Source organism: Heterodontus francisci, chromosome 3, assembly GCF_036365525.1.
Source record: "Heterodontus francisci isolate sHetFra1 chromosome 3, sHetFra1.hap1, whole genome shotgun sequence".
NCBI classification, from domain to species: domain Eukaryota; kingdom Metazoa; phylum Chordata; class Chondrichthyes; order Heterodontiformes; family Heterodontidae; genus Heterodontus; species Heterodontus francisci.
This window is the reverse complement of record NC_090373.1, coordinates 189,555,242-189,579,234: the sequence shown is the minus strand read 5'-3', so window position 1 is coordinate 189,579,234 and position 23,993 is coordinate 189,555,242. Positions and strand designations below refer to the sequence as shown.

At 43.6% G+C, this 23,993-nt stretch overlaps 1 protein-coding gene across 2 annotated transcripts; it reads left to right on the top strand.

Moving 5' to 3' along the window:
- Nucleotides 1-187: 187 nt before the first annotated feature.
- Nucleotides 188-21,853, top strand: mrpl14 (mitochondrial ribosomal protein L14). 2 transcript variants are annotated; one of them, XM_068019631.1, is made up of 4 exons: nucleotides 188-300; nucleotides 10,731-10,805; nucleotides 12,810-13,184; nucleotides 21,687-21,853. In XM_068019631.1, the coding sequence occupies exons 2-3, from the start codon at nucleotides 10,738-10,740 to the stop codon at nucleotides 13,174-13,176; spliced, it is 435 nt and encodes a 144-aa protein (XP_067875732.1). In that variant the 5' UTR covers nucleotides 188-300; nucleotides 10,731-10,737; the 3' UTR covers nucleotides 13,177-13,184; nucleotides 21,687-21,853. The 2 variants fall into 2 exon arrangements, with proteins under 2 accessions (XP_067875732.1, XP_067875727.1); XM_068019626.1 differs by lacking the exon at nucleotides 21,687-21,853 and having other exon boundaries at nucleotides 196-300; nucleotides 12,810-13,374.
- The last annotated feature ends 2,140 nt before the right edge of the window (nucleotides 21,854-23,993 follow it).

Sequence of the window (23,993 nt, the reverse complement as noted above, 5' to 3'; positions counted from 1 at the left end):
CGTGATGGCGTCACCCAAGCCCCACCCCCCCCCCGGTCACCGCCCACTTTCTGTCATGGTTTCTTTGGTTTCTCTTTTTTTTGTGCGCGAAAATATATAAAAGTTTCTAACAATATTAAATATTATGTCAGGTGAAGAAACTTGTCGCAGGAAAGCAAATTGAATATGCGTATCGCGCGGCGTTGCCACGGTTTCGGTGGAGCGTGACGCGTTACGCTGCGTGCCCCAGCCTGGTGGGGTGGAGCTACTCGTGTCGCTGGTCATATTTTAAACCTGCAGCATTTCCAGGCCCTTCCAGGCGTAAGCTTTAATATCACTTCTCTTCGTTGTGCTCTATTATTTTACTTTAGATCCAGGTCTGGAGCCGCTCCTTGAGGCTATTTGGAGAAAGTTGTTCATCGCTCTCGTTGCTGAAAGAGACGGGGTATGGGGTTGGGGGAGGGGGTCGCTGGTACTCACACTGGGTAAGGATGGGTTCACTCCCTTTGGGTCTTGGTGAGGCCACACCTGGAGTACTGAACACAGTTTTGGTCTCCTTACCTAAGGAAGGACATACTTGTCCCAGAGGGAGTGCTATGAGAGTTCACCCTGAGGTGAAGGGATTGACTTATGAGGAGAGGTTGAGTAGACTGGGTCGATGTTCACTGAAGTTGAAAATGAAAAGGTGATCTAATTGAAACGTAAAAAGGGGCTTGACAAGGTGGATGTTAGGAGGATGTTTCTTCTGGCTCGGCAATGTAGAATTAGGATTCATTGTCTCAGAATAAGTGGTCGGCCATTTAGGACTAAATGAAGAAAATTCTTCACTCAAAGGGTTATGAATCAGAGCTGGGGTTGTCCAGTCATTGACTATATTCAAGACAGAGATCAATAGATTTTTAGATACTAAGGGAATCCAGGGATATGGGGATAGTGCAGGAATGTGTAGCTGAGGTAGAAGATCAGACATGATTGCATTTAATGGTGGAGCAGACTCAAGGGCTGAATGGTGTACTCCTGTTATGAAGGGTGGGTATAATCTATTGGATAGGGTGTGGGGGTGATTAGATCTTTCTAATGTGTATTGGGTGAAGAAGGGTGGGTTTGGCTATGTGCCCTTTATGGTTGAATAGCCTGCTGAAACTCCTGGCCCATACCCTCACTGGAGGCAAATTGGTGCCTGTCAGACTATAATCTCAGATTTGCTGGTACCCCTTGGGGAAGAAAAAGCAATCCTGATTCCCTCTCTTGATTCTTAACCACTTGAATGTTTTAAGGAAAGTGCATATCTAGCAATGAGGACAGGATCAAACCGAACTGTGGTATCCCTTGGAGTGGTCAAATTATTTGCTGAAACTTGAGTGAGATGTCCACAGTGGAAGACGTGTCCTGAAAAGATATGAGAAGATAAGTTAAAGAATGGTTTGGTGATGCCAATTTTGGGTTTAAAAGCCTGTAGATTGTAAAAGGAAGGAAAACTAGGAATAGAGTAGCAGAATTTTGTTTATTGTCATAGGCTCGAAATGAATAGTGAATGACAGAGCAGGCTCAACAGGCTGAATGGCTTACTCCTGCTTTTATGTTCCTATAATGGCCTATTTATAGGTGTCTTCACGATTTGCAAGGTTAAAGATGAAACTAAGATCTATGTGAGTGTAGGTCTATGGATGATGTTTGACAGCTTCAGGCAGATCTTAATGTCTTGGGGAGATTGGGCTCGTGACTGGCAAATGATGTTTAACTTGGATAAATGCAGCATTATGCAGGTGGGCAGGGCAAATGCTTGACACAGGAGGTTAGTAAACAAAATTAGAGCACATGGGATTGGGGGTAATATACTGGCATGGATTGAGAATTGGTTAACAGACAGAAAATAATAGGAGTAAACTGCTCATTCTCAGGATGGTAGGCTGTTACCAGTTCGGTGCCGCAAAGATCAGTGCTGGGGCTACAGCTGTTTACAATCTATATAAATGACTTGGATGTGGGGACCAAATGTAATATTTCCAAATTTGCTGATGACACAAAACTAGGTGGGAATGTTAGTTGTGGGGAGGATGCAAGAAGGCTTCAAGGGGACTTGGACAGGCTAAGTGAATGGACAAGAACATGGCAGATGGAATATAATGTGAATAAGTGAAGTGATCCACTTTGGTAGAAAAAAAATAGAAAGACAGAGTATTTCTTAAATGGTGAGAGTTTGGGAAGTGTTGATGTCCAAAGAGACCTGGGTGTCCTTGTTCATGAGTCACTAAAAGCTAGCATACAGGTGCAGCAAGCAATTAAGGATGCGAATGGTATGTTGGTCTTTATTACAAGGGGATTTGAGTACAGGAGTAAAGATGTATTGCTTCAATTGTATAGAGCCTTGGTGAGACCACACCTGGAGTATTGTGTACAGTTTTGGTCTCCTTATCTAAGGAAAGATATACTTGCCATAGAGGGAGTGCAATGGAGGTTCACCAGATTAATGCCTAGGGATGGCAGGATTGTCTTAAGAGGAGAGATTGAGGAAACTGGGCCTGTATTCTTTCGAGTTTCGAAGAATGAGAGGTGATCTCATTGAAACTTACAACATTCTTACAGGGTGTGACACAGTGGATGTAGATAGGATGTTTTTCTTGGCTGGTGAATCTAGAACTAGGGGACATAGTCTCAGAATAAGGGGTAGGCCATTTAATACTGAGATGAGGAGGAATTTCTTCACTCAGAGGGTGGTGAATCTTTGGAATTCTCTGTCCCAGAGGGCTGTTGAAGCTCAATCACTGAGCATGTTCAAGACAGAAATAGATAGATTTCTGGATACTAATGACATCAATGGATATGGGGATAGCGCAGGAAAGTGGCGTTAAGGTCGATGATCAGTCATGATCTAATTGAATGACAGAGCAGGCTCAACAGGCTGAATGGCTTACTCCTGCTTTTATGTTCCTAACATTCATATACTGTTCAGCGATGAGCATTGAAGCAGATGGAGAGAGAGATCTGGGAATTCTAGTACATACATTTCAAAAGGTACATGACCAATGCCATGAAGTGGCATTGAGTGTTGGGGTGAATTCATAGGGAAATTAATTATAAAATGAGGCATAATATTTTGTCCTTATGCGAGACCTTGGTCAGGCCTTACTGTATCCAGTTTTGGTCTCTTCACATGGTGGGTGATATTGAGGCTTTGGTAAGGGTGCTGAGGAGGACCACTAGACTAATTCCCACTATAAAGCGTCATAGCTATCAAGATAGGCTAAAAGAGTTGGACCTATACTTCAGAGAAGCATAGACTAAAGGGGTGATCTGATTGAGGTTTTTAGGATGATGAAAGGAATAGACTGTGTTCCAGTTGACAGTTACAATTACTGAGGCTAGAGAGGACCGGGGGGGGGGCGGTCACAATTTTAAGTTGTGTAAGACCAGATCTAAGTTAGATTTCATGAGGTGGTTCTTTTCCTAGAGAATAGTGGACCTCTAGAACAGGGTGCCATCTTGTGTGGTGGATGGCAATTCACTGAATTCCTTCAAGCAAGAGCTGGACCTGTTTCTGGTTGAGGCATACATCACCTCTTACAAAAGATAGGAACTTCAGGGAATTCATTGCCAGAGAGATCTCCTGCATTAGTCCCGATCACTTAAATGGGCCGGAGAGGAATTACCCAGATATTTCACGCAGATTGTTCTTCGTTTTTATCTGGTTTTTCACCTCTCCCAGGTGATCACCTGTTTTTGAGTGGGGTGAAGAGTGTATTGTGAGACACAAGGTATCACAATTGTATTGAACAGCCGGGATGGACCAGAGAGGCTTTACCTGACTGCCATTCTTCATATGCTCGTCTCAATTATTTTTTTAAAACTTCAATTCAAAGTTATGCTATGTTGCCATTTGGAGTTTCTGTTTGGAATTATACAACCTTGACGTACAGATAAGTAAGCCTTGGGTTAAGTCAAAGAGACAGAATATTTGTGCCTGTTTGTCTTGTTCAGCAAGGAAGAATTTGCAGGGTTACAGAGAGAAGATGGGGGAATGGCATTAGGCGAATTGCTTATTCGGAGAACCAGTGAAGACACGATGGACTGAATGGATTCTGAGATTTAGGAACAGTACTGAAGTGTGGTTTTGCTGGCAGCCAACGTGACCTCCACTGTATCACCTTACTCATCACAATGCCACAGATTCACTTAGTCACAAATTGAATGGACTGTCATGTGTGAGTTGTGAAGTGATCAGTTACATGTAGCACACTAGCTCTCTGGACTGATTACAAAGCTGTCATTCAAATAAGGGGGTTTAGATGATCTAAAAACTAAGGCCAAGAAAAGTTTGAGTTTTTAAAAAATTCATGATATGTAGGCATTTATTGTTTATCTTGAATTGCACTTGAGAAGGTGATAGTGAGCTGCCTTCTTGAACCACTGCAGTCCGTGTGAAGGTACTCTGATAGTACAGTTAGGGAGCGAGTTCCAGGATTTTGACCCAGTGATGGTGAAGGAATGGTGACATACTTCAAAGTCAGGATAGCATGTGACTTGGAGGGGAACTTGCAAGTAGCAGTGTTCCCACGCACCTGCTGCCCTTGTTGTCCTAGGTGGTAGAGATTGCAGGTTTGAAAGATGCTGCTTAATTCGTTTGTGGGGTGTGAGTGTTGCTGGCCAGGCTAGCATTTATTGCCCTTTCCTAATTGCCCTAGAGAAGGTGGTGGTGAGCTGCCTTCTTGAACCGCTGCAGACCTGGGGTGTACGCACACCCACAGTGCTGTGAGGAAGGGAGTTCCAGGATTTTGACCCTGCGACAGTGAAGGAACAGCAATATAGTTCCAAGTCAGGATGGTCTGAGGCTTGGAGGGGAACTTGCAGGTGGTGGTGTTCCCATGCATCTGCTGCCTTTGTCCTTCTAGGTGGTAGAGGTCGCGGGTTCGGAAGGTGCTATCGAAAGAGCCTTGGTGAGTTGCTGCAGTGCATCTTGTCGATGGTGCACACTGCTGCCACTGTACTTCGGTGGTGAAGGGAGTGAATGTTGAAGGTGGCAGATGGGGTGCCAGTCAAGTGGACTGCTTTGTCCTGGATGCTGTTGAGCATCTTGAGTATTGTTGAAGCTGCACTCATCCAGGCAAGTGGAAAGCAATCCATCAGACTCCTGACTTTTGCCTTATAGATGGCATTGGGGAGTCTAGAAGTGAGTTACTCACTGCAGAATTCCCAGCCTCTGACCTGCTCTTGTAGCCACAGTATTTACATGGCTGGTCCAGTTCAGTTTTTGGTCGATGATAACCCCCCCAGAATGTTGATAGTGGAGGATTCAGCGATGGTAATACCATTGCACATCAAGGGGAGATGGTTAGATTCTGTTTTGTTTGCGATGGTCAGTGTCTGACTCTTCTATGGCTCAAATATAAATTGCCACTTCTAAGCCCAAGCCAGGATGTTGTCCAGGTCTTGCTGCTTCTGTATCTGAGGAGTCACAAATGGTACTAAACATTGTGCAATCATCAGCAAACATCCCCATTTCTGACCTTATGGAGGGAAAGTCATTGATGAAGCAGCTGAAGATGGTTGGGTTTTGGACACTATCCTTAGGAACTCCTATAGTGATGTCCTGTGACTGAGATGATTGACCTCCAACAACCACAGCCATCTTCTTTTGTGCTAGGTATGACTCCAACCAGTGGAAAGTTTTCTCCCAATTCCTATTGACTCCTGTTTTGCTAGGGCTCCTTGATGCCATACTCGGTCAAATGCTGCCTTGATATCAAGGGCAGTCACTCTCACCTCACCTCTTGAGTTCAGCTCTTTTGTCCAAGGCTGTAATGAGGTCAGGAGCTGAGTGGCCCTGGCAAAACCCAAACTGAGCGTCAGTGAGCTGGTTATTGCTGAGCAAGTGCCACTTGATAGCACTGTCGACAACCCCTTCCATCACCTTGCTGATAATTGAGAGTAGACTGATAAGGTGGTAATTGTCTAGGTTGGATTTGTCCTGCTTTTTGTGTACAGGACATATCTGGGCAATTTTTCACATTGCTGGGTAGGTTCCAGTGTTGTAGCTGTACTGGAACAGCTTGGCTTGTGGGGGTGGCGAGTTCTGGAGCACAAGTCTTCAGTACTATTGCCGGAATGTTGTTGGGGCCTTTGAAGTATCCAATGCCTTCAGCTGTTTTTTGATATCACGTGGAGTGAATTGGCTGAAGATTGGCATCTGTGATGCTGGGGACCTCAGGAGGAGGCCGAGATGGATCATCAACTCGGCACTTCTGGCTGAAAAAGGATGCAAATGCGTCAGCCTTGTCTTTTGTATTGATGTGCTAGGCTCCCCCATCATTGAGGATGGGGATATTTGTGGAGCCTGTTCCTCCTGTTAGTTGTTTAATTTTGTCCACCACCATTCACGAATGGATGTGGCAAGACTGCAGAGCTTAGATCTGATCCGTTGGTGTGGGATCACTTAGCCCTGTCTATTGCACGCTGCCTCCGCTGTTTGGCGTACAAGGAGTCCTGAGTTGTAGCTTCACCAGGCTGATACCTCGTTTTTAGGTATGCTTGGTGCTGCTGTTTGAGGGTAAATCAACATCTGACATGTGGGAGTCTTTCAAATGTCAGTTGATTAGAATCCAGGACCAGCATGTTCCTGTGAGGAAGAAGGATAAGTTTGGCAATTTTTGGGAACCTTGGATAACGCGGGATATTGTGAGCCTAGTCAAAAAGAAAAAGGAAGCATTCGTAAGGGCTGGAAGGCTAGGAACAGACGAATCCCTTGAGGAATATAAAGACAGTAGGAACGAACTTAAGCAAGGAGTCAGGAGGGCTAAAAGGGGTCATGAAAAGTCATTGGCAAACAGGATCAAGGAAAATCCCAAGGCTTTTTATACATATATAAAGAGCAAGAGGGTAAGTAGGGAAAGGGTTGGCCCACTCAAGAACAGAGAAGGGAATCTAAGTGTGGAGCCAGAGGAAATGGGCGAGGCACTAAATGAGTACTTTGCATCAATATTCACCAAAGAGAAGGACTTGGTGGATGATGAGCCTAGGGAAGGGAGTGTAGATAGTCTCAGTCATCTCATTATCAAAAAGGAGGAGGTGTTGGATGTCTTGCAAAGCATTAAGGTAGATAAGTCCCCAAGGCCTGATGGGATCTACCCCAGAATACTGAGGGCGGAAAGGGAAGAAATTGCTGGGGCCTTGACAGAAATCTTTGCATCCTCATTGGCTACAGGTGAGGTCCCAGAGGACTGGAGAATAGCCAATGTTGTTCCTTTGTTTAAGAAGGGTAGCAAGGGTAATCCAGGAAATTATAGGCCGGTGAGCCTTACGTCAGTGGTAGGGAAATTATTAGAGAGGATTCTTCGGGACAGGATTTACTCCCATTTGGAAACAAACGAACTTATTACCGAGAGGCAGCATGGTTTTGTGAAGGGGAGGTCATGTCTCACTAATTTTTTAGTTTTTTTAGTTTAGTTTAGAGATACAGCACTGAAACAGGCCCTTCAGCCCACCGAGTCTGTGCCGACAATCAACCACCCATTTATACTAATTTGATTGAGGTTTTTGAGGAAGTGACGAAGATGATTGATGAAGGAAGGGCAGTGGATATTATCTATATATGGACTTCAGTAAAGCCTTTGACAAGGTCCCTCATGGCAAACTGGTACAAAAGGTGAAGTCACACGGGATCAGAGGTGAGCTGGCAAGATGGATACAGAACTGGCTCAGTCATAGAAGATAGAGGGTAGCAGTGGAAGGGTGCTTTTCTGAATGGAGGGATATGACCAGTGGTGTTCCACAGGGATCAGTGCTGGGACCTTTGCTCTTTGTAGTATATATAAATGATTTGGAGGAAAATGTAGCTGGTCTGATTAGTAAGTTTGCGTTGGTGGAGTTGCGGATAGTGATGAGGATTGTCAGAGGATACAGCAGGATATAGATCGGTTGGAGATTGGGCGGAGAAATGGCAGATGGAGTTTAATCCGGACAAATGTGAGGTAATGCATTTTGGAAGGTCTAATGCAGGTGGGAAGTATACAGTAAATGGCAGAACCCTTAGGAGTATTGACAGGCAGAGAGATCTGGGCATACAGGTCCACAGGTCACTGAAAGTGGCAACGCAGGTGGATAAGGTAGTCAAGAAGGCATACGGCATGCTTGCCTTCATCGGTCGGGGCATAGAGTATAAAAATTGGCAAGTCATGCTGCAGCTGCACAGAACGTTAGTTAGGCCACACTGAGAATATTGCGTGCAATTCTAGTTGCCACACTACCAGAAGGACATGGAGGCTTTGGAGAGGGTACAGAAGAGGTTTACCAGGATGTTGCCTGGTCTGGAGGGTATTAGCTATGAGGAGAGGTTGGATAAACTCGGATTGTTTTCACTGGAACGACGGAGGTGGAGGGGCGACATGATAGAGGTTTACAGAGTTATGAGCAGCATGGACAGAGTGGATAGTCAGAAGCTTTTTCCCAGGGTGGAAGAGTCAGTTACTAGGGGACATAGGTTTAAGGTGCGAGGGGCAAAGTTAAGAGGGGATGTGCGAGGCAAGTTCTTTACACAGAGGGTGGTGAGAGCCTGGAAATTGCTGCCGGGGGAGGTGGTGGAAGCAGGTATGATAGCGACGATTAAGAGGCATCTTGACAAATACATGAATAGGATGGGAATAGAGGGATACTGTCCTCGGAAGTGCAGAAGGTTTTAGTTTAGACTGGCATCAGGATCGGCGCAGGCTTGGAGGGCCGAATGGCCTGTTCCTGTGCTGTACTGTTCTTTGCTCCTGGCATGCCTTCCTGCGCTCTTCATTGAACCAGGGATGGCTGACAAGTTCATTGCAACAATGCCCTCAAATTTGTGAAGTACTTATTTATTGGATCTCAGTCGTAAGATCAGGACGATCATGAGTAATAATTAACATTTAAACAAACTTGGCATATCTAGGATAACGTACTGTAGTCAAAGTGTCTGCATTGTGAATTCTGGTTGCTGGAAGTTTATCCTGCTGTTGTATTTTGATTGAGGGTTTCAGATAATGTCAGGTCCTAGCACAGCCACAATAAGATGCTTTTAAATCAGGAGTGTCTGAGCCACGCGGATGTGTGCCCTACATATAAAGATAAATAAAAAAAAATTGCAAACATCTCAGCCTAAAAATATTAATGGTTCTGGGTGTTCTGATTCAAGATTTGTCATCAATGAAAAGGCAACCACATGAAGAGCAAACCTCAAGGCCCACCAAAATCAAACCAGCAGGCCACTGAGTAGGAAATATAAACGCAAACCTGCACAAGCTAATGGGCTTCAAGGATTATGAGCATAAAACTCGCTCTTGCAGAGTTTAAGCAGCGTCAAGATAATTAATTCCCTTGTGTTAATATTCTTTCACTTTTGGTTGGCAGCTTCCATCTCAACTGACAGCGTCCTTGAGGGCCGTTCTCAGGAATGCTGAACCATAGAGCAACCTGTGGCTGCAACCCCCCCAATGCATGAGCTGCTCATTCCATCATGCTGCTGGGACTAGTTGACAAGTGGAAGTCAGACAATTTCCAACAGAATGAGGGACTGGCTGGCCAAAGTGAGATGAAGAATCAAGTCGACCAAGGACCACAGAGTGAAAGGAAATACTTGCCTCTAATGGTCCCAGAGCCATATTATGAGCAGGACTGTACCATACTCTGATACAGCAGTGGTGCTGTTGGAATGTCCTCGATCAGTGTTATTCTGACTCTGTGTTTATCAGTCACTAATGTTGTTATCACTTTATTGATTTTGCAATTTAGTAAATTGCGAACAGACAGGAATGAAAAGCATTCTGCAGTTTAAAGAGACTTGATTTTTATATTTATCTATCTATTGCTCTCTCTCTCTGTCATAGCTTTACATTGTCATCCAAACCTCTTGATTACGCATCAGCCTGGTGACTCACAACCAGCCAAATCTGTTCCTGTGTCACTGATGTGGTTCTTTTGGGGCTTTAACTAATAAGGGAATGACTTTATAGTTGGAAAGTAAAATTCTAAGGCTGCTGAGGGGATAATGTGTTCGATTAGAGCAGATAGCACGAGTGTTTACAATAGGATGAGCGAGTGTGATTTTGATGGAACCCAAAGGTATGTGTGGTAAATACGCTGCCCAGTGTGATGCTGAGGCGGCACACTATCTGTCTAGGAAAGTTCCAGGTCTCATCCCCCACGCTAATTGCTGTTAGCCACAGTGCCAGAAGGAATGATACAACTGGCTGCCACATCCTTGGATGAGGATAGGGCAGGGGGAAAAATTCAGCCAGGATTGCTGCCAGTGATCACTGTTGGAAAGTGTGTGTGGCATCAGGTGAGGGCAGGATTAGTCTTGGTTGTAATTCCGTAGCACACAGAGTTGAATAATCTACCAAGACTCACTGAAGGCTCATGCATGAAAATGGTCATTTAGGTGAAAGACTGGAGGATGGCTAGTGCCAATGGAACTGCATCCCAACAAGAAAGGAGGTCAGAAAACTGGATGGAGGCAGCAGACCTGTTTTACAGTGGCTGCATAATCTGCTGATAGTGGGATATAGAAAACTCTGTGTTTGATTTATCATAAAGGTTAGTTTGGTGATGACAGTTACAGCGAGAGCCAGTACAGAGCGAACAGAATTCATTAATGGAATAAGAGGGTGCAAGATTGTGAAAGAATTTCAGTTAGTTAGCCAATCTGAAAGGGATTTGGATGGAGAAGTTAATTATATGTTACAGCCATTCAGCCTCTGCCATGCCTCAGTGTAAATCTGTGTTCTTGTTTTCAGGTTCCTTATGGCACTGTTCAGGAAGAGCATCGTTCCATTGACTCGTACAGCAGAAGCAATGAACCGAATGTTCAGGTACTGCACCATTTGTCTATTGTCCTGGGATTCCAGTCGCCAACTTAGTGGGCTGCTTCTTAACTTCCTCCAAAGGGTTATTGCTGCTGCTTAAAACAGCCACCTTCCCTCAATGCCAAATTGGAAGAAAGACTTGCATTTATATAACATTTCATCACTTCTCTCAAAACATCGCAAAACAACTGTCACGCTTTGAATTGCTTTGGTGCAATCACTGTTGTTATGTAGATAAACATGATGGTCATTTTCGCACACCAAGATTCCACAAACACCAATGATGTGATTGGACAGTTGATCTGTTTTTTTTTTTGTTGTTGTGTTGGTCGAGGGATCTTTAACATCCAGTGGAGCAGGCAGGGCCTTGATTTAGCACATGGGAATGACAGTATCTTTGCAAGTGCAGCACTCCCTCAGTACTGTGTTAATGTGCCCGCCTAGATTGTGAGCTCACATTCTGGAGTGGTGCTTGAATTCACAACCTCCAATCACAAAGGTGAGACTGCTACCACTGACCCAAGATGATATACCACCTTTAGCCCATTCCCAACCATTCTCTCACTCCCTACAGGAAAGCAGTCAGTTTAGCTCGATGTCTCCCCACGGTAGCTGGTATAGAACCCCTTTATGTTGAGGATTGCGAACGTAAAGGGCACATGAGCTAACTTTATGGCACAGTGCATGATGTTAGCCCATGTTGTATTGATGTGATACTGAGCAATATAGAACAGGAAGGCCCCGTGATCAGTCATGGCTCTGTGAAAAGTTATCTGTTCTCAGCCTGGATAGCAGTGGGGACACTACAAATGGCAGTGACTCCACTGGTCTGGGTTGGGTGGAGGAAACAAATCAATCAAAATACCCACTCCGAATCACTGAGTCCTGCTGGAAACTGCATGCATGTGGAAGTCACATGAGAGCAGGATCAGGCTCATCTGGTGTCATTTACAATCTCATCAGCATCTTCCCCTTCACCTCTGTTCCTGGAATCAAGGCTTAACTGGGGTGTGAAAATGGCCACTCAAATGAATCATATGGAATTTACAACTTTGAAACAGGCCATCTAGCTCAGCTGGTCTGTGCTGATCATTTATGCTCCACACAAGCCTGCTTCCACCCTACTTCATCCAATGATATCAACATAACATATTATTCTTTTTTCCCTCATTTACTTATCTAGTTTCCCCTTAAATGCATCTATGCTATTTGTCTCAACAACTCCTTGTGGTAGCATGTTAGACATGCTAACCAATTTCTGGGTAAAGAATTTTGTCCTGAATTTCCAATGGATTCATTAGTGACTATACTTATGACCTCTAGTTCTGGTCTTGCGAGCAAATGGAAACATTTTGTCTACCCTATTGAACCTCTTCATAATTTTAAAGACCTCCATTAGGTCACCTCTCAGTCTTCTCTTTTCTGGACAAAAGAGCCCCATACTGTTCAGTCTTTCCTGATGGGTATATTGTTTCAGTTCTGGTGTCATCTGTGTAAATCATTTTGTACCTTTCCCAGTGCCTCTATATCCTTTTTATAATATGGAGATCAGAACTGTTAACAGTTCTCCAAGTGTGATCAAGGTTCTATAGAAGTTTAACATAACTCTCTGCTTTTCAATTCTATCCCGCTAGAAGTGAAGCTTGATTTGCTTTTTATATTGGTCTTGTCCATCTTCATTGCTACTCTTAGTGATTTGTGAATGTCTATTCCTAGACATCTTTGCTTCTCTACCCCCTTTAGACCCTTACTTTACAAAGAGTATACGACCTCCTTATTCCTCCTACCAAAACGCACCACTTCACACTTATCTATATTGGAATTAAAATGCTATTTACACACCTCTTCTGCAAGTTTACTAATGTCTTGCGTTAACCAAATAAGGCATGGGAGAGTGACAGAACTGTACCCAAAGTGTAAGTTAAGGGGGTTGGGGAACTTAACCCTGATTGTGGGTGTGTATATTTTCTAACAATTAAAAGCACCCTTCATTCTCTTTCCATATTTCAGTGCCTCAGCAGCCTGTGCAGCCATACAGAAAATGACCAGAGTACGGGTAGTGGACAACAGTTCCCTTGGTAACACCCCATACCATAGACCACCCAAATGCATCCATGTGTATACCAAAAATGGTATTGGCAAAGTGGGAGACAAAATCTTACTGGCGATCAAGGGGCAGAAGAAAAAGGCACTGATTGTCGGTCATCGGATGCCCGGCCCACGCATGACGCCCAGATTTGACTCCAACAACGTGGTGCTCGTTGAAGATAATGGGAACCCGACAGGGACTCGCATCAAGGTGCCGATCCCCACAAGCCTGCGCCAAATGGAAGGCGATTATTCCAAAGTGTTGGCAATTGCTCAAAAATTTGTCTGATTGACCTGGTGAGCCACAATGGGAATTATCAACTCTGATTGTCATTTTTGGAGAGAAATAACTGTTTCATTCGTATGTTTGTATATAGGTCAAACATGGCTTCCATTCTAGCCATCTCAGACTGATATTCCAAGAGTTAAAGTTGATTCAATTATATCAGCTATACAAATGTATATTAAATATCTTGTGTTAGCCATGCCCTTGCTGCCCATAAGCCTCATTTCTTGTTGTCATGATATTTGGCCCTGGTTTTGCATCTTGTTTCATATTGTGAATTGCTACATCAGCATTTCCCATCCAAATTTCATTATGGTGTTGTAGACTCTGGCCACGATGACTCTATGGACGTGTTTCTGAAATATCTTTCCCATTTCTGTCACATTTTTTAATTGGCCATGGGTCAGGCTGAATGGCCTACTCTTGTTCCTATTGGACAAGACTGCAGGAAAATTGCTGATTAGCAGCAAAGTTGTAAAAAAAAAAGGTCCAAAGGTGCTTCACAGAAGTAAGGAAGAAAACTGGATAAGAAGCCAAAAAAGGAGATGCTGTGAGAGATATTCAAAACTTTAGTAAAGAGATGGGCTTGAAAGAGGAGAGCAGAGGGATTTAGAGAGGAAATTACAGAGCATGGCGCATAGGTGACTGAAGGCACAGCTACAAATGGTTGAGTGAAAGGACTGGGTACAGCAGAGGTTGAATACAGAGGAAATTAGTTATGTTGGGTTGTGTACTCCTGGAGGAGATTACTTGGAGAGAGTTGAAGTTATTTAATTACAAGGATATTTTTAAATTTGAGAAGTTGGGGTACAAGAGCCAATACAGGTGAACGAGGATAGGGGTGCTGGGTGAGTCCGACGTGATGCGGAATAGGATGAGGAGTTTTAGATGAACTGAAGTTTACAAGGGCTGGAGGATGGAATGCTAGCCAGTAGAGGATCAGAATAGTAGTGCTGGCGGGTAACGAATGGAGCAGTGTGTTGTGATGGAGAGGCAAAACACAGCTCCAGGTTGCAAACAGTCTGATTCAGACTGAGATGGAGCGAGGGTAGGGAGTTTAGGCTAGAGGGCTGAATAAAATGACTGGTCTTCTCAATATTTACCTTGAGGAAATGAAGACTTTTCCAAGACTGGATAGTCTGACAACATAAAAGCAGTGGAAGGGTCAGGGATGCAGTGGGGAGGTAGAGCTGGATGTCATCAATGTAATGTGTGGTAGCTGACTGGATGTCTGGGGGTACTGTTGTCAAAGGGTGGTTGTGCTTTCTGTCATGGCCCAGATGATGGCCATCTACCAGTGACCATTCCAACCACAGTCCATGTTAGGGGATTACATTGCTGTTGAGTGACTCAGTCTGTGTTGCATTCTGCTACCGGAAAATGTATTTTTTCCTACATCAATCAATGCCTTTGTAAAGGAACTGGATAATCTACCTGTCGAGAAATGGGATTGAGTTCTATAGCTTAATGGATCAGTTTGATACACATGGAAGTCCACAGTTTGGTTAGGAGTGCACAAGTTGTGGGAGGAGGAGGCTTTGGTAGGTGCATGTGTTTTTTATTGCAACCTTTACTATTTGGGAGGCCAAGTGGCTGATCTGAGGATTGACAACAATAAAATAATAACTTGCCCCTTAACGTAGCAAAATGTCCAGGCTGCTTAACAAGAGCTTCGTCAATAAAAACCTTTTTGACAGTGAGCTACAGAAGGTGATATCCGAACAGATGACCAAAAGCTTGGCCAAAGAGGTAGGTTTTAAAGAGGACAGAGAGCTTTACGGAGGGAATTCCAGAGCTTGGGGAGTATAGGAACAGGAGTAGGCCATTTCATGCATCGTATGTTCTGGCATAGTTGATCTGCAGCCTAGCTCTACACAGAGCCAAGACAGCTGAAAACATGACCACCAACCACAAATTGGGGATGCACAAGAGGCCAGAATTGGAGAAGCGTAGAGTTCTTTCGGGCATGTAGAGTTGGAGGAGGTTACAGGGAAAGGTGAGGTCACGGAGGATTTGAAAACAAGGATGAGGGTTTGAAAATTGAAGTCTTATCGGACCGGGAGCCAATGTAGGTCAGTAAGCAGAGGGGTGATCGGTGAGTGAGAATTGGTGTGAGTTAAATTATGGGCAACGGAGTTTTTGATGAGCCCAAGTTTGTATAGGGCGAAAGATGGGAGACCAGCCAGGAGAATATTGGAATAGTCAAGTCTAGAGGTAACAAAGACATAGTTGACTTGAGAAAAGGTTAGAAAAACTCCAGACTCTTCAGCCTTGAAAGGTTGTGAATGAAAGGGCTCCTTAAAGAAGTGCTAAATGGTAGGAAAGGTCAATCTGCGTTATTTGAAATAAAATCCAGTTTCTGCCACACTTACAGCAAAGTTAAGGTGGCTGGCAGAAACAGCTCTGAGGACATTCCAGGCCGCTGCAAACAATCTCAGTGCGCTATCTCAGATCAATTATCTTGGACCAGTGAGTAGGTGGCCTTTTGGCCCATCAAGTCTGCAACACAGACTGAGTCACTCAACAGCAATGTAATCCCCGAACTTGGACCGTGGTTGGAATGGTCACTGGTAGATGGCCCGTACAAACCATCATCTGGGCCATGACAGAAACCACGACCACCCTTTGACGACAGTACCCCCAGACATCCAGTCAGCTACCACACATTACATTGATGGCATCCAGCTCTACCTCTCCACTGCATCCCTTGACCCTTCCACTGCTTCGATGTTGTCAGACTATCCAGTCTTGGAAAAGTCTTCATTTCCTCAAGGTAAATATTGAGAAGACCAGTCATTTTCTTCAGCCCTCTAGCCTAAACTCCCTACCCTCGCTTCATCTCCGTCTAAAGAGCAATTCAGTTAGTCCCACTGCCCAGCTCTTTCCCCATATTTCTGCAATTCTATTCTTTCAAATATTTATCCAATTCCCTTTTGAAAGCTACTATTGAATCTGTTTCCATAGGAGCAGGAGTAGGCCATTTACTCCATTGAGCCTGCTCCGCCATTCAATATGATCAGGAAACCATTCAAGTGGAGGGAGAATAAAGGAATGTAGTGGTAGTAGGGGACAGTATAGTTAGGGGGATTGACACTTCTGTGCAGCAAAGAGCGTGAGTCCCGATGGCTGTGTTGCTCAGGGCTGGAGAGGAACGTACAGTGGGAGGGGGAGGATCCAGTCATTGTAGTTCATGTAGGTACCAACGACATAGGCAGGACAAGGAAAGAGGTTCTGCATAGTCAGTATGAGGAATTACGCACCTAATTAAGAAGCAGAACCTTGAAGGTGGTAATCTCCGGATTATTACCTGAGCCACATGCAAATTGGCATAGGGCAAATAAGACTAGAGAAATTAATGTGTGGCTCAAAGACTGGTGTAGTAGAAATGGGTTCCGTTTCGTGAGGCACTGGCACCGGTACTGGGGAAAGTGGTGGTTGTACCGTTCTGACGGTCCACACCTGAACCGCATAACTAGGGAAGTAGAGAGGGTTTTAAACTGAATAGTGGGGGCAAGGGATCAAATTTGGGAAGATATGGTAAATCAGGGAGTAGAGACAAGGCAAGAGAGAAATATGGGAAATGTTAAACAGACTGTGACAGGAAGGGCCAGAGTGTACAAATCTAAGAGTAAATCAACAGATAAGGCTAGAGGTTGCCAAAATAATAAAAGGACAAAACTAAAGGCTCTGTATCGGAATGCAAGAAACAAAACAAATGAACTGAGAGCGCAAATAAAAATAAATAAGTATGATCTGATAGCCATTACAGAGACAAGGCTGCAAGATGACATAGATTGGGATCTGAATATTGAAAGTTACACGGCATTTAGGAAGGACAGGAAGTGAGGAAGAGCTGGAGGGGTAGCTCTGTTAATTAATGATGGTATTAGCACATTAGAGAGGGATGACCTAAGTTTAGGAGACCAGGATGTAGAAGCAGTTTGAGTAGAGGTGAGAAATCATAAAGGCAAGAAGTCATTTGTGGGAGTCATTTGTTAATCACACTGTAGGACGGGGTATAAAGGAAGAAATAATGACAGCTTGTCAGAAAGGTACAGCAATAATTATGGGGGATTTTAACCTATATATAGACTGGAAAAATCAGATGGGCAGTGATAGCCTAGATGAGGAGCACTTAGAATGTTTTCGGGATAATTTCTTGGAACAATACATTCTGGAGCCAACCAGAGAGCAGGCTATACTGGACCTGGTATTGTACAACAAGATAGGATTAATTAATGACCTCCTAGTTAAGGTGCCCCTAGGTAGCAGCGATCATATTATATTGAATTTTACATTTAGTTTGAGGGAGAGAAGAGTGAGTCCAAGACTAGTATTTTAAACTTAAATAAGGGCAATTATGAGGGCGTGAAAGCAGAGCTAGCTAAAGTGAACAGGCAAATCAGGTTAAGCTTTAGGTCAATAGAGATGTAGTGGCAGACATTTAAGGGGATATTTCAGAATAGATAAATTTCAACGAGAAAGAAAAAATCCAAGGGTGGGACCTGCCATCCGTGGTTAACTAAAACAGTTAAAGATAGTATCAAACTTAAAGAAAAAGCCTATAATTGTGCAAAGATGGGAGTCTGGTCAGAAGATCGGACCGAATATAAAAACCAGCAAAGAATGATTAAAAGATTGATAAGGAAGGTAAAATTAGACCAAGAGAGAAAGCTAGCTAGAAATATAAAGACAGATAGTAAGAGTTTCTATAGATATTTAAAAAAGAAAAGTTAACAAAGTGAGCGTTGGTCCTATTAAAAAGTGAGTCTGGGGAATTAATGATGGATAATAAGGAGATGGCAGATGAATGGAACAGATATTTTGCATCAGTCTTCACTATTGAGGATACAAGTAACATCCCAGTATTAGCTGTAAGTTGGGAAATGGAAGGGAGGGAGGAACTCAAAATTACAATCACCGGGGAAGTGGTACTGAACAACTTGTTGGAGCTGTGGGCTGACAAGTCCCCGGGTCCTGATGGACTTCGTCGTAGGCTGTTGAAAGAAGTGGCTAGTGAGATAGTTGATGTGTTAATTTTAGTTTTCCAAAATTCCCTAGTTTCAAGGAAGGTTCCGTTAGAGTGGAAATTAGCAAATGTAACTCCTTTATTCAAAAAGGGAGGGAGACAGAAAGCAGGAAACTATAGGCTAGTTAGGGAAAACGTTAGAAGCTATTATTAAAGATGTTATAGCTGGGCATTTAGAAAAATTCAAGATAATCAGGCAGAGTCAAGGAAAAGGAAATCATGTTTAACCAATTTATTGGAGTTCTTTGAAGGAGTTACATGTGCTGCAGATAAAGGGGAACCAGTGGATGTATTGTACTTGGATTTCCAGAAGGCATTTGATAAGGTGCCACATCAAAGGTTATTACAAAAAATAAAAGCTCATGGTATAGGGGGTAACATATTGGCATGGATAGAAGATTGGCTAGCTAACAGGAACCAGAGGGGAGACATAAATGGGTCATTCCCTGGTTGGCAAGATGTAACGAGTGGTGTGCCACAGGGATCTGTGCTGGGGCCTCAACTTTTTACATTTTATATAAATGACTTAGACGAAGGGAGCGAAGGTATAATTGCTAAATTTGCTGATGACACAAAGATGTAAGTTGTGAAGAGGACATAAGGAGGCTACAAAGGGATATAAATATGTTAAGTGAGTGGGCAAAGACCTGGTAAATGGAGTATAATGTGGGAAAATGTGAAACTGTCCATTTTGGCAGGAAGAATAAAAAAGATGAATATTATCTAAATGGTGAGAGATTGCAGAGCTCTGAGATGCAGAGGGATCTAGGTGTCCTAGTGCATGAATCGCAAAAGGTTAATATGCAGGTACAGCACGTAATTAGGAAAGCTAATAGAATGTTATCGTTTATCATGAGGGCAATTGAATACTAAAGTAGGGATGTTATGCTTCAGCTGTACAGGTCATTGGTGAGACCACATCTGGAGTACTGTGTACAGTACTGGTCTCCTTATTTAAGGAAGGATGTAAATGCGTTGGAGGCGGTTCAGAGAACGTCTACTCGACTAATACCTGGAATGGGCAGGCTGTCGTAGAAGAAAAGATTGGACAGGCTAGGCTTGCATCTGCTGGAATTTAGAAGAGTAAGAGGCAACTTGATTGAAACGTCTTGACAGGGTAGATGTGGAAAGGATTTTTCCATTAGTGGGAGAATCTTGAACTAGGGGTCACTATTTAAAAATAATGGGTCGCCCCTTTAAAACAGCGATAAGGAGAAATCTTTTCTCCACGAGGGTCGTGAGTCTTTGCAATTCTGTTCCTCAAAAGGCAGTGGAAGCAGAGTCTTTGAATATTTTTAAGGCAGAGGTAGATAGATTCTTGATCAGCAAGGGGGTGGAAGATTATCGGGGATAGTTGGAAATGTGGAGTAATCAGTTCAGCCATGAACTTATTGAATGGCGGAGTAGGTTTGAAGGGTCAATTGGCCTACTTCTGCTCCTAATTGGTATGTTCATATGATCATGGCTGATCATCCACTTCAGTATCTTTTTCCCATACTATCTCCATATCCCTGTATGTCATTTCCACTACCCTATCAGGCAGTGCATTCTAAATCCTAACCACTCATTGCATACAAAAGTTTTTCCTCATGTTGCCTCTGGTTCTTTTGCCACAATCACCTTAAGTCTGTGCCCTCTGGTTAACAACCCTTCAGCCATTGGAAACAGTTTCTCTTTGTTTTTTTCTACCTAACGCTGTCATAATTTCAGACACCTCTATCAAATCTCCTCTCAGCCCCTCTGCTCCAAGGAAAACAACCCCAGCTTCTCCAATCTTCACATAACTGGAATCCCTCAAACCATTCCAGTAAATCTGTTCTGCACCTTTCACACTCCAGCTGTTGCTGACTAGTGTTTTATGTAGTTTTAGCATAAATTCCTGCCTTTTATAATCTGTCTCTATTTACTAAACCCAGGATCCATATGCTTTATTACTGCCTTGTTAATCTGTCCTACCACCTTCAAAGATTTATGCACAAATGTGCCCAGGTGTCTTTGCTTTTGTACCCCCTTTAAAATGGTACCATTTTACTTGTGTTGTCTCTCCTCATTCTTCCGAACAAAATGTATCATCTCTTACTTTATTTCATTAAATTTCATTTATCAAAACGGTGACCTTTAAACCAGTAAGCCAAGCAGGAAAGAATTAAAGCTGGTGCAGTGTAATAAACAGAATACCTCATGGCCTCGTGGGCTTGTTTAGTCAGTGCCACTGAGATCACAGCTCAGGCTTCCCAACAAACCTGTGAATCACTGAACCAGCTCGCATCCAGCTGTGAAGAGGCAATTGAAAGATTCGAGATAAATAAAACAGACGAACCCTGCTGTGAAAAACGCCATTGTTGGGGTAGGATGGGTGGGGTGGGGTGGGGTGGGGGTGAGGACTTACTGCCCGCAATGCAGCTGGTTACTGGATCGGGTGCAATGATACCTGTGCTCTTTCCTGTACCAGACAAACACAACACTGTGCAGGGAAACCCATGGGACTGACTTCAGACAGTCTGAGACAGGTGATCTGCTGACAGCCTCAAGGCCTGAGGTATGTATTAATAGGTCTGATGTCAGACCTTGTGCACAAGGAATATTCTAGAGTTATTTTGCAATCTTTCTGCCTTCCCTGCCCTTTTCCTAACACTGCTAGACTAAAGTTCCTTCTATGCTGCTTGTCTTGAGGTACTTCACCCATATATGCCTATGCACCACACGTGAGTGGGAGCAGTCTATTTGGCTGTGTGTTCCTGCGTGTGTGTCGGGGGTGGGGGGGGTGCTGCTGGGGGTTGAGTCCAAACTTATGCAAGTCAGCCATCCTGGGGGAAGTGACAGAATCACTGGTAGTGTGAACTCTGCCTAGCTTTTCCTTAAATAAGGCTAGAGCACTGAGGCCAATCGTAGCAACCTGAGATCAGCTAATTTTACACTGATCAGGCAAGCAGCCTGTGACCCTTCTGGCCAATGTTGCTCACTTTTACACTGGACGGAGTTTTTAAGTATTATCTGACGTCACTCTAACCAGTTGACAATGGTCATGACCTGTAGGTATTTAAATGTATAATACTGTTTCAAAATGAAAAATGCTGATATCTGTGATAAACCCATGAACTCAGCAGATGGTTAACAGGTTTGTTTCAGTTCCCAGTGGGCTGTTCATACAATTAATCAGGTGGAGCATGCACTGAATTCCTATTAAGCCAGAGGATATGTCAACAACATTCAATGTTAGCAAATATCAGGTGGTACATTTTGGTTAAAAAAGATAAAGTGTACTTTGAATGAGAGAAAATTGGGTTAGTTGGAAGAGCTGAGGGATTTGGGGGTTCAGGTTCACAAGACATTAAGGAAGCCCCTCAAGTCAATAAGGCCTCAAAAAAACAAAAAGATGATCATTTTGTATTGAACATATGTCAAAATTTAATGGTGAATCTATTACCAAACCATAATAGACAATCTCGGTTTGTTCCTGACTTTGCCCATTTTATTTCCGTAGGAGTCACTGGAAATAAATCAGGACAGTTGAACAACAGGCTGCTGACTCACCATCACTCATTTTACAGTATTGCACAAAGTAGAATCTATCTCTTCCTGCAGATTTGGGCTTCACACTGTAGGAAACGTGTTGAAGCAACAGAGAGGATACAGTGTGGGTTCATTAGGATGCTGTCTGGTAAGAGGAATTACAAATAAAAAGACTTGAAAAATTGAGGCTGTTTTCATGAGAATAGAGGAAATTCTGAGGTGATTTCATAATGTAAAATTATATTGGGAAGAACATAATAGATCGGGGTTGAGAAAAAGAGCAGCTAGTTACAAGATTAAATACGAGATGTAAGGCAAGAGAGCAGCAGAATCTTTATATGTAGGTGGTTAAAGAAAAGGGGATATGGGAGCAGGGTGGGTAGGTGGGATTGGACGACTGCTCCAGTGGAGGATAAACACCAACACTGGCTGGTTGGGCTCAATGGCCTGTTTCCTGGTAGTAATCCCCATATCCAGTAAAAGCTTTGTTGTCAAGCACTTTACCAACTGGCGAGCTCCATTATGCGGAATTTCAGCAGGAATCTGAGGTTAGATTGCCTCGGTGATTGGTTTCCCATTCGCTATAATGGGATTCTTGGTTCCTGCAGTCAGACACGTTTTGCTCCGGAGCTCCACATCTGATCTCCACCGGGGATGGCTTGTTGGAGGGGGCGGACTCTCCGCCTACTATATTGGTGCACCGACCCTGAAGGATCATGAGAAAATTACGAATCGGCTTTTCCAATGCCGGCCCCCGAGTATCCTTCACTCTCATGGCAATAACTTCGAGGCGGAAGGTCAGATCTCTACCCGCCTTAGTAAGTACAACTCTTGATTAACCGGAATTTTTGCTTATTCGGCACCTCTCAGGTCTGGCACATGACACATAATAAAGTTTTTACTGTAATCTGCATGACATCCAGCTGATCCATTGCTCCTGTGAGACTGACATCACCTTGTGGATGGATAGCAGTATTGCGACTAAACAGAAGGACAACATGAAGTATTGCATCCTTCCTGTAACACAAAACTAAATGTTACAATAGTAACACTAACACTTCTGGTTCAATGTTAACAATAGTCAAATTTATTCTAACCTACACAAATTCGTAGGATTGGAGTATTTATCAGGAATTTGAACGTGTGCTACACTACCAATCCTCCCTCCCCTCGTGCCCCCCAGGATTGTGCAGACACTAATTTTAATTGTGGAAAATTATAGGACATGCTCCCAAACTTTCAACTAGGGCTCTACACCGAGATAGCGCAAAAGGCGAAAAGCCTTGTCTGACATATTTAGCCACAGATCATATGGCCAGATAACCTCACAACATGCATCATTCAACAGACCCTATCACAACACTGGCATTGTCTGTGTGTGCATGCTACTGTCCAAGACCACCCCTCTTCAGTTGCACCTCTTGGGGATGGAAGAATGACAATTCACAGGAGCGAAACAAAGTGCAGTCCATCTGGAGATAAAGCTTGACAGGCTGCTTTGCTGGAACTAGGCACTGCTGTTACCTGGAATACAGTCCTATCTATCAATCCTACAGCCAATAATCGCCTACTGCCACAGATCTTGGAGCAGCAGAACGATATTAGTGTTGTTTCTCATATCTTCTGTGTCTGTTTTTCCATCAATGTCAGCCTTAGCTCAGTTGGTAGCACTCTTGCCTCTGAGTCAGAAGCATTCAAGTCTCACTTTGCACAAAATCTAGGCTAATACTCCAGTGCACTGCCGGAGGTGCCGTCTTTCAGATGAGATGTTAAATCAAGGCCCTGTCTGCTTTCGGCTGTAAGATACCCCATACTACTATTTTGAAAAAGAGCAGGCAGGCTCTCCCTGCCAATATTTATCTCTCAGCCAACATTACCAAAAACAGATTAACTGGTCATTTATCTCATTGCTGTTTGTGGGACCTTGTGTGAAAACGGCTGCTGCGTGGCCCTACATTACAATAGTGATGACACTTCAGAAGTAATTGATTGGCCATGAAGTCCTTTGAGATGTCCTGAAATCATGGCAGGCGCTGCAGAGATGTGAGTTCTTTCTTGCAATGCATATAAACTGTTGAGAAACCCAAGAAACTTATATCGATGCCTCTGAGTTATACATAGAAACATTGAAAATAGGAGCAGGAGTAGGCCATTTGGCCCTTCCAGCCTGCTCCGCCATTCATTATGATCATGGCTGATTATCCAACTCAGTAGCCTGTTCCTGCTTTCACCCCATATCCTTTGATCCCTTTAGACCCAAGAGCTAGATCTAACTCCT

What these genes read in the sequence shown, in the direction of transcription:
- mrpl14 (XM_068019631.1), top strand. Translation starts at nt 10,738, where the DNA reads ATGGCACTGTTCAGGAAGAGCATCGTTCCATTGACTCGTACAGCAGAA. An exon ending in GCAATGAACCGAATGTTCAG is followed by an intron (nt 10,806 to 12,809) that starts GTACTGCACCAT and finishes TCCATATTTCAG; the next exon opens with TGCCTCAGCAGCCTGTGCAG.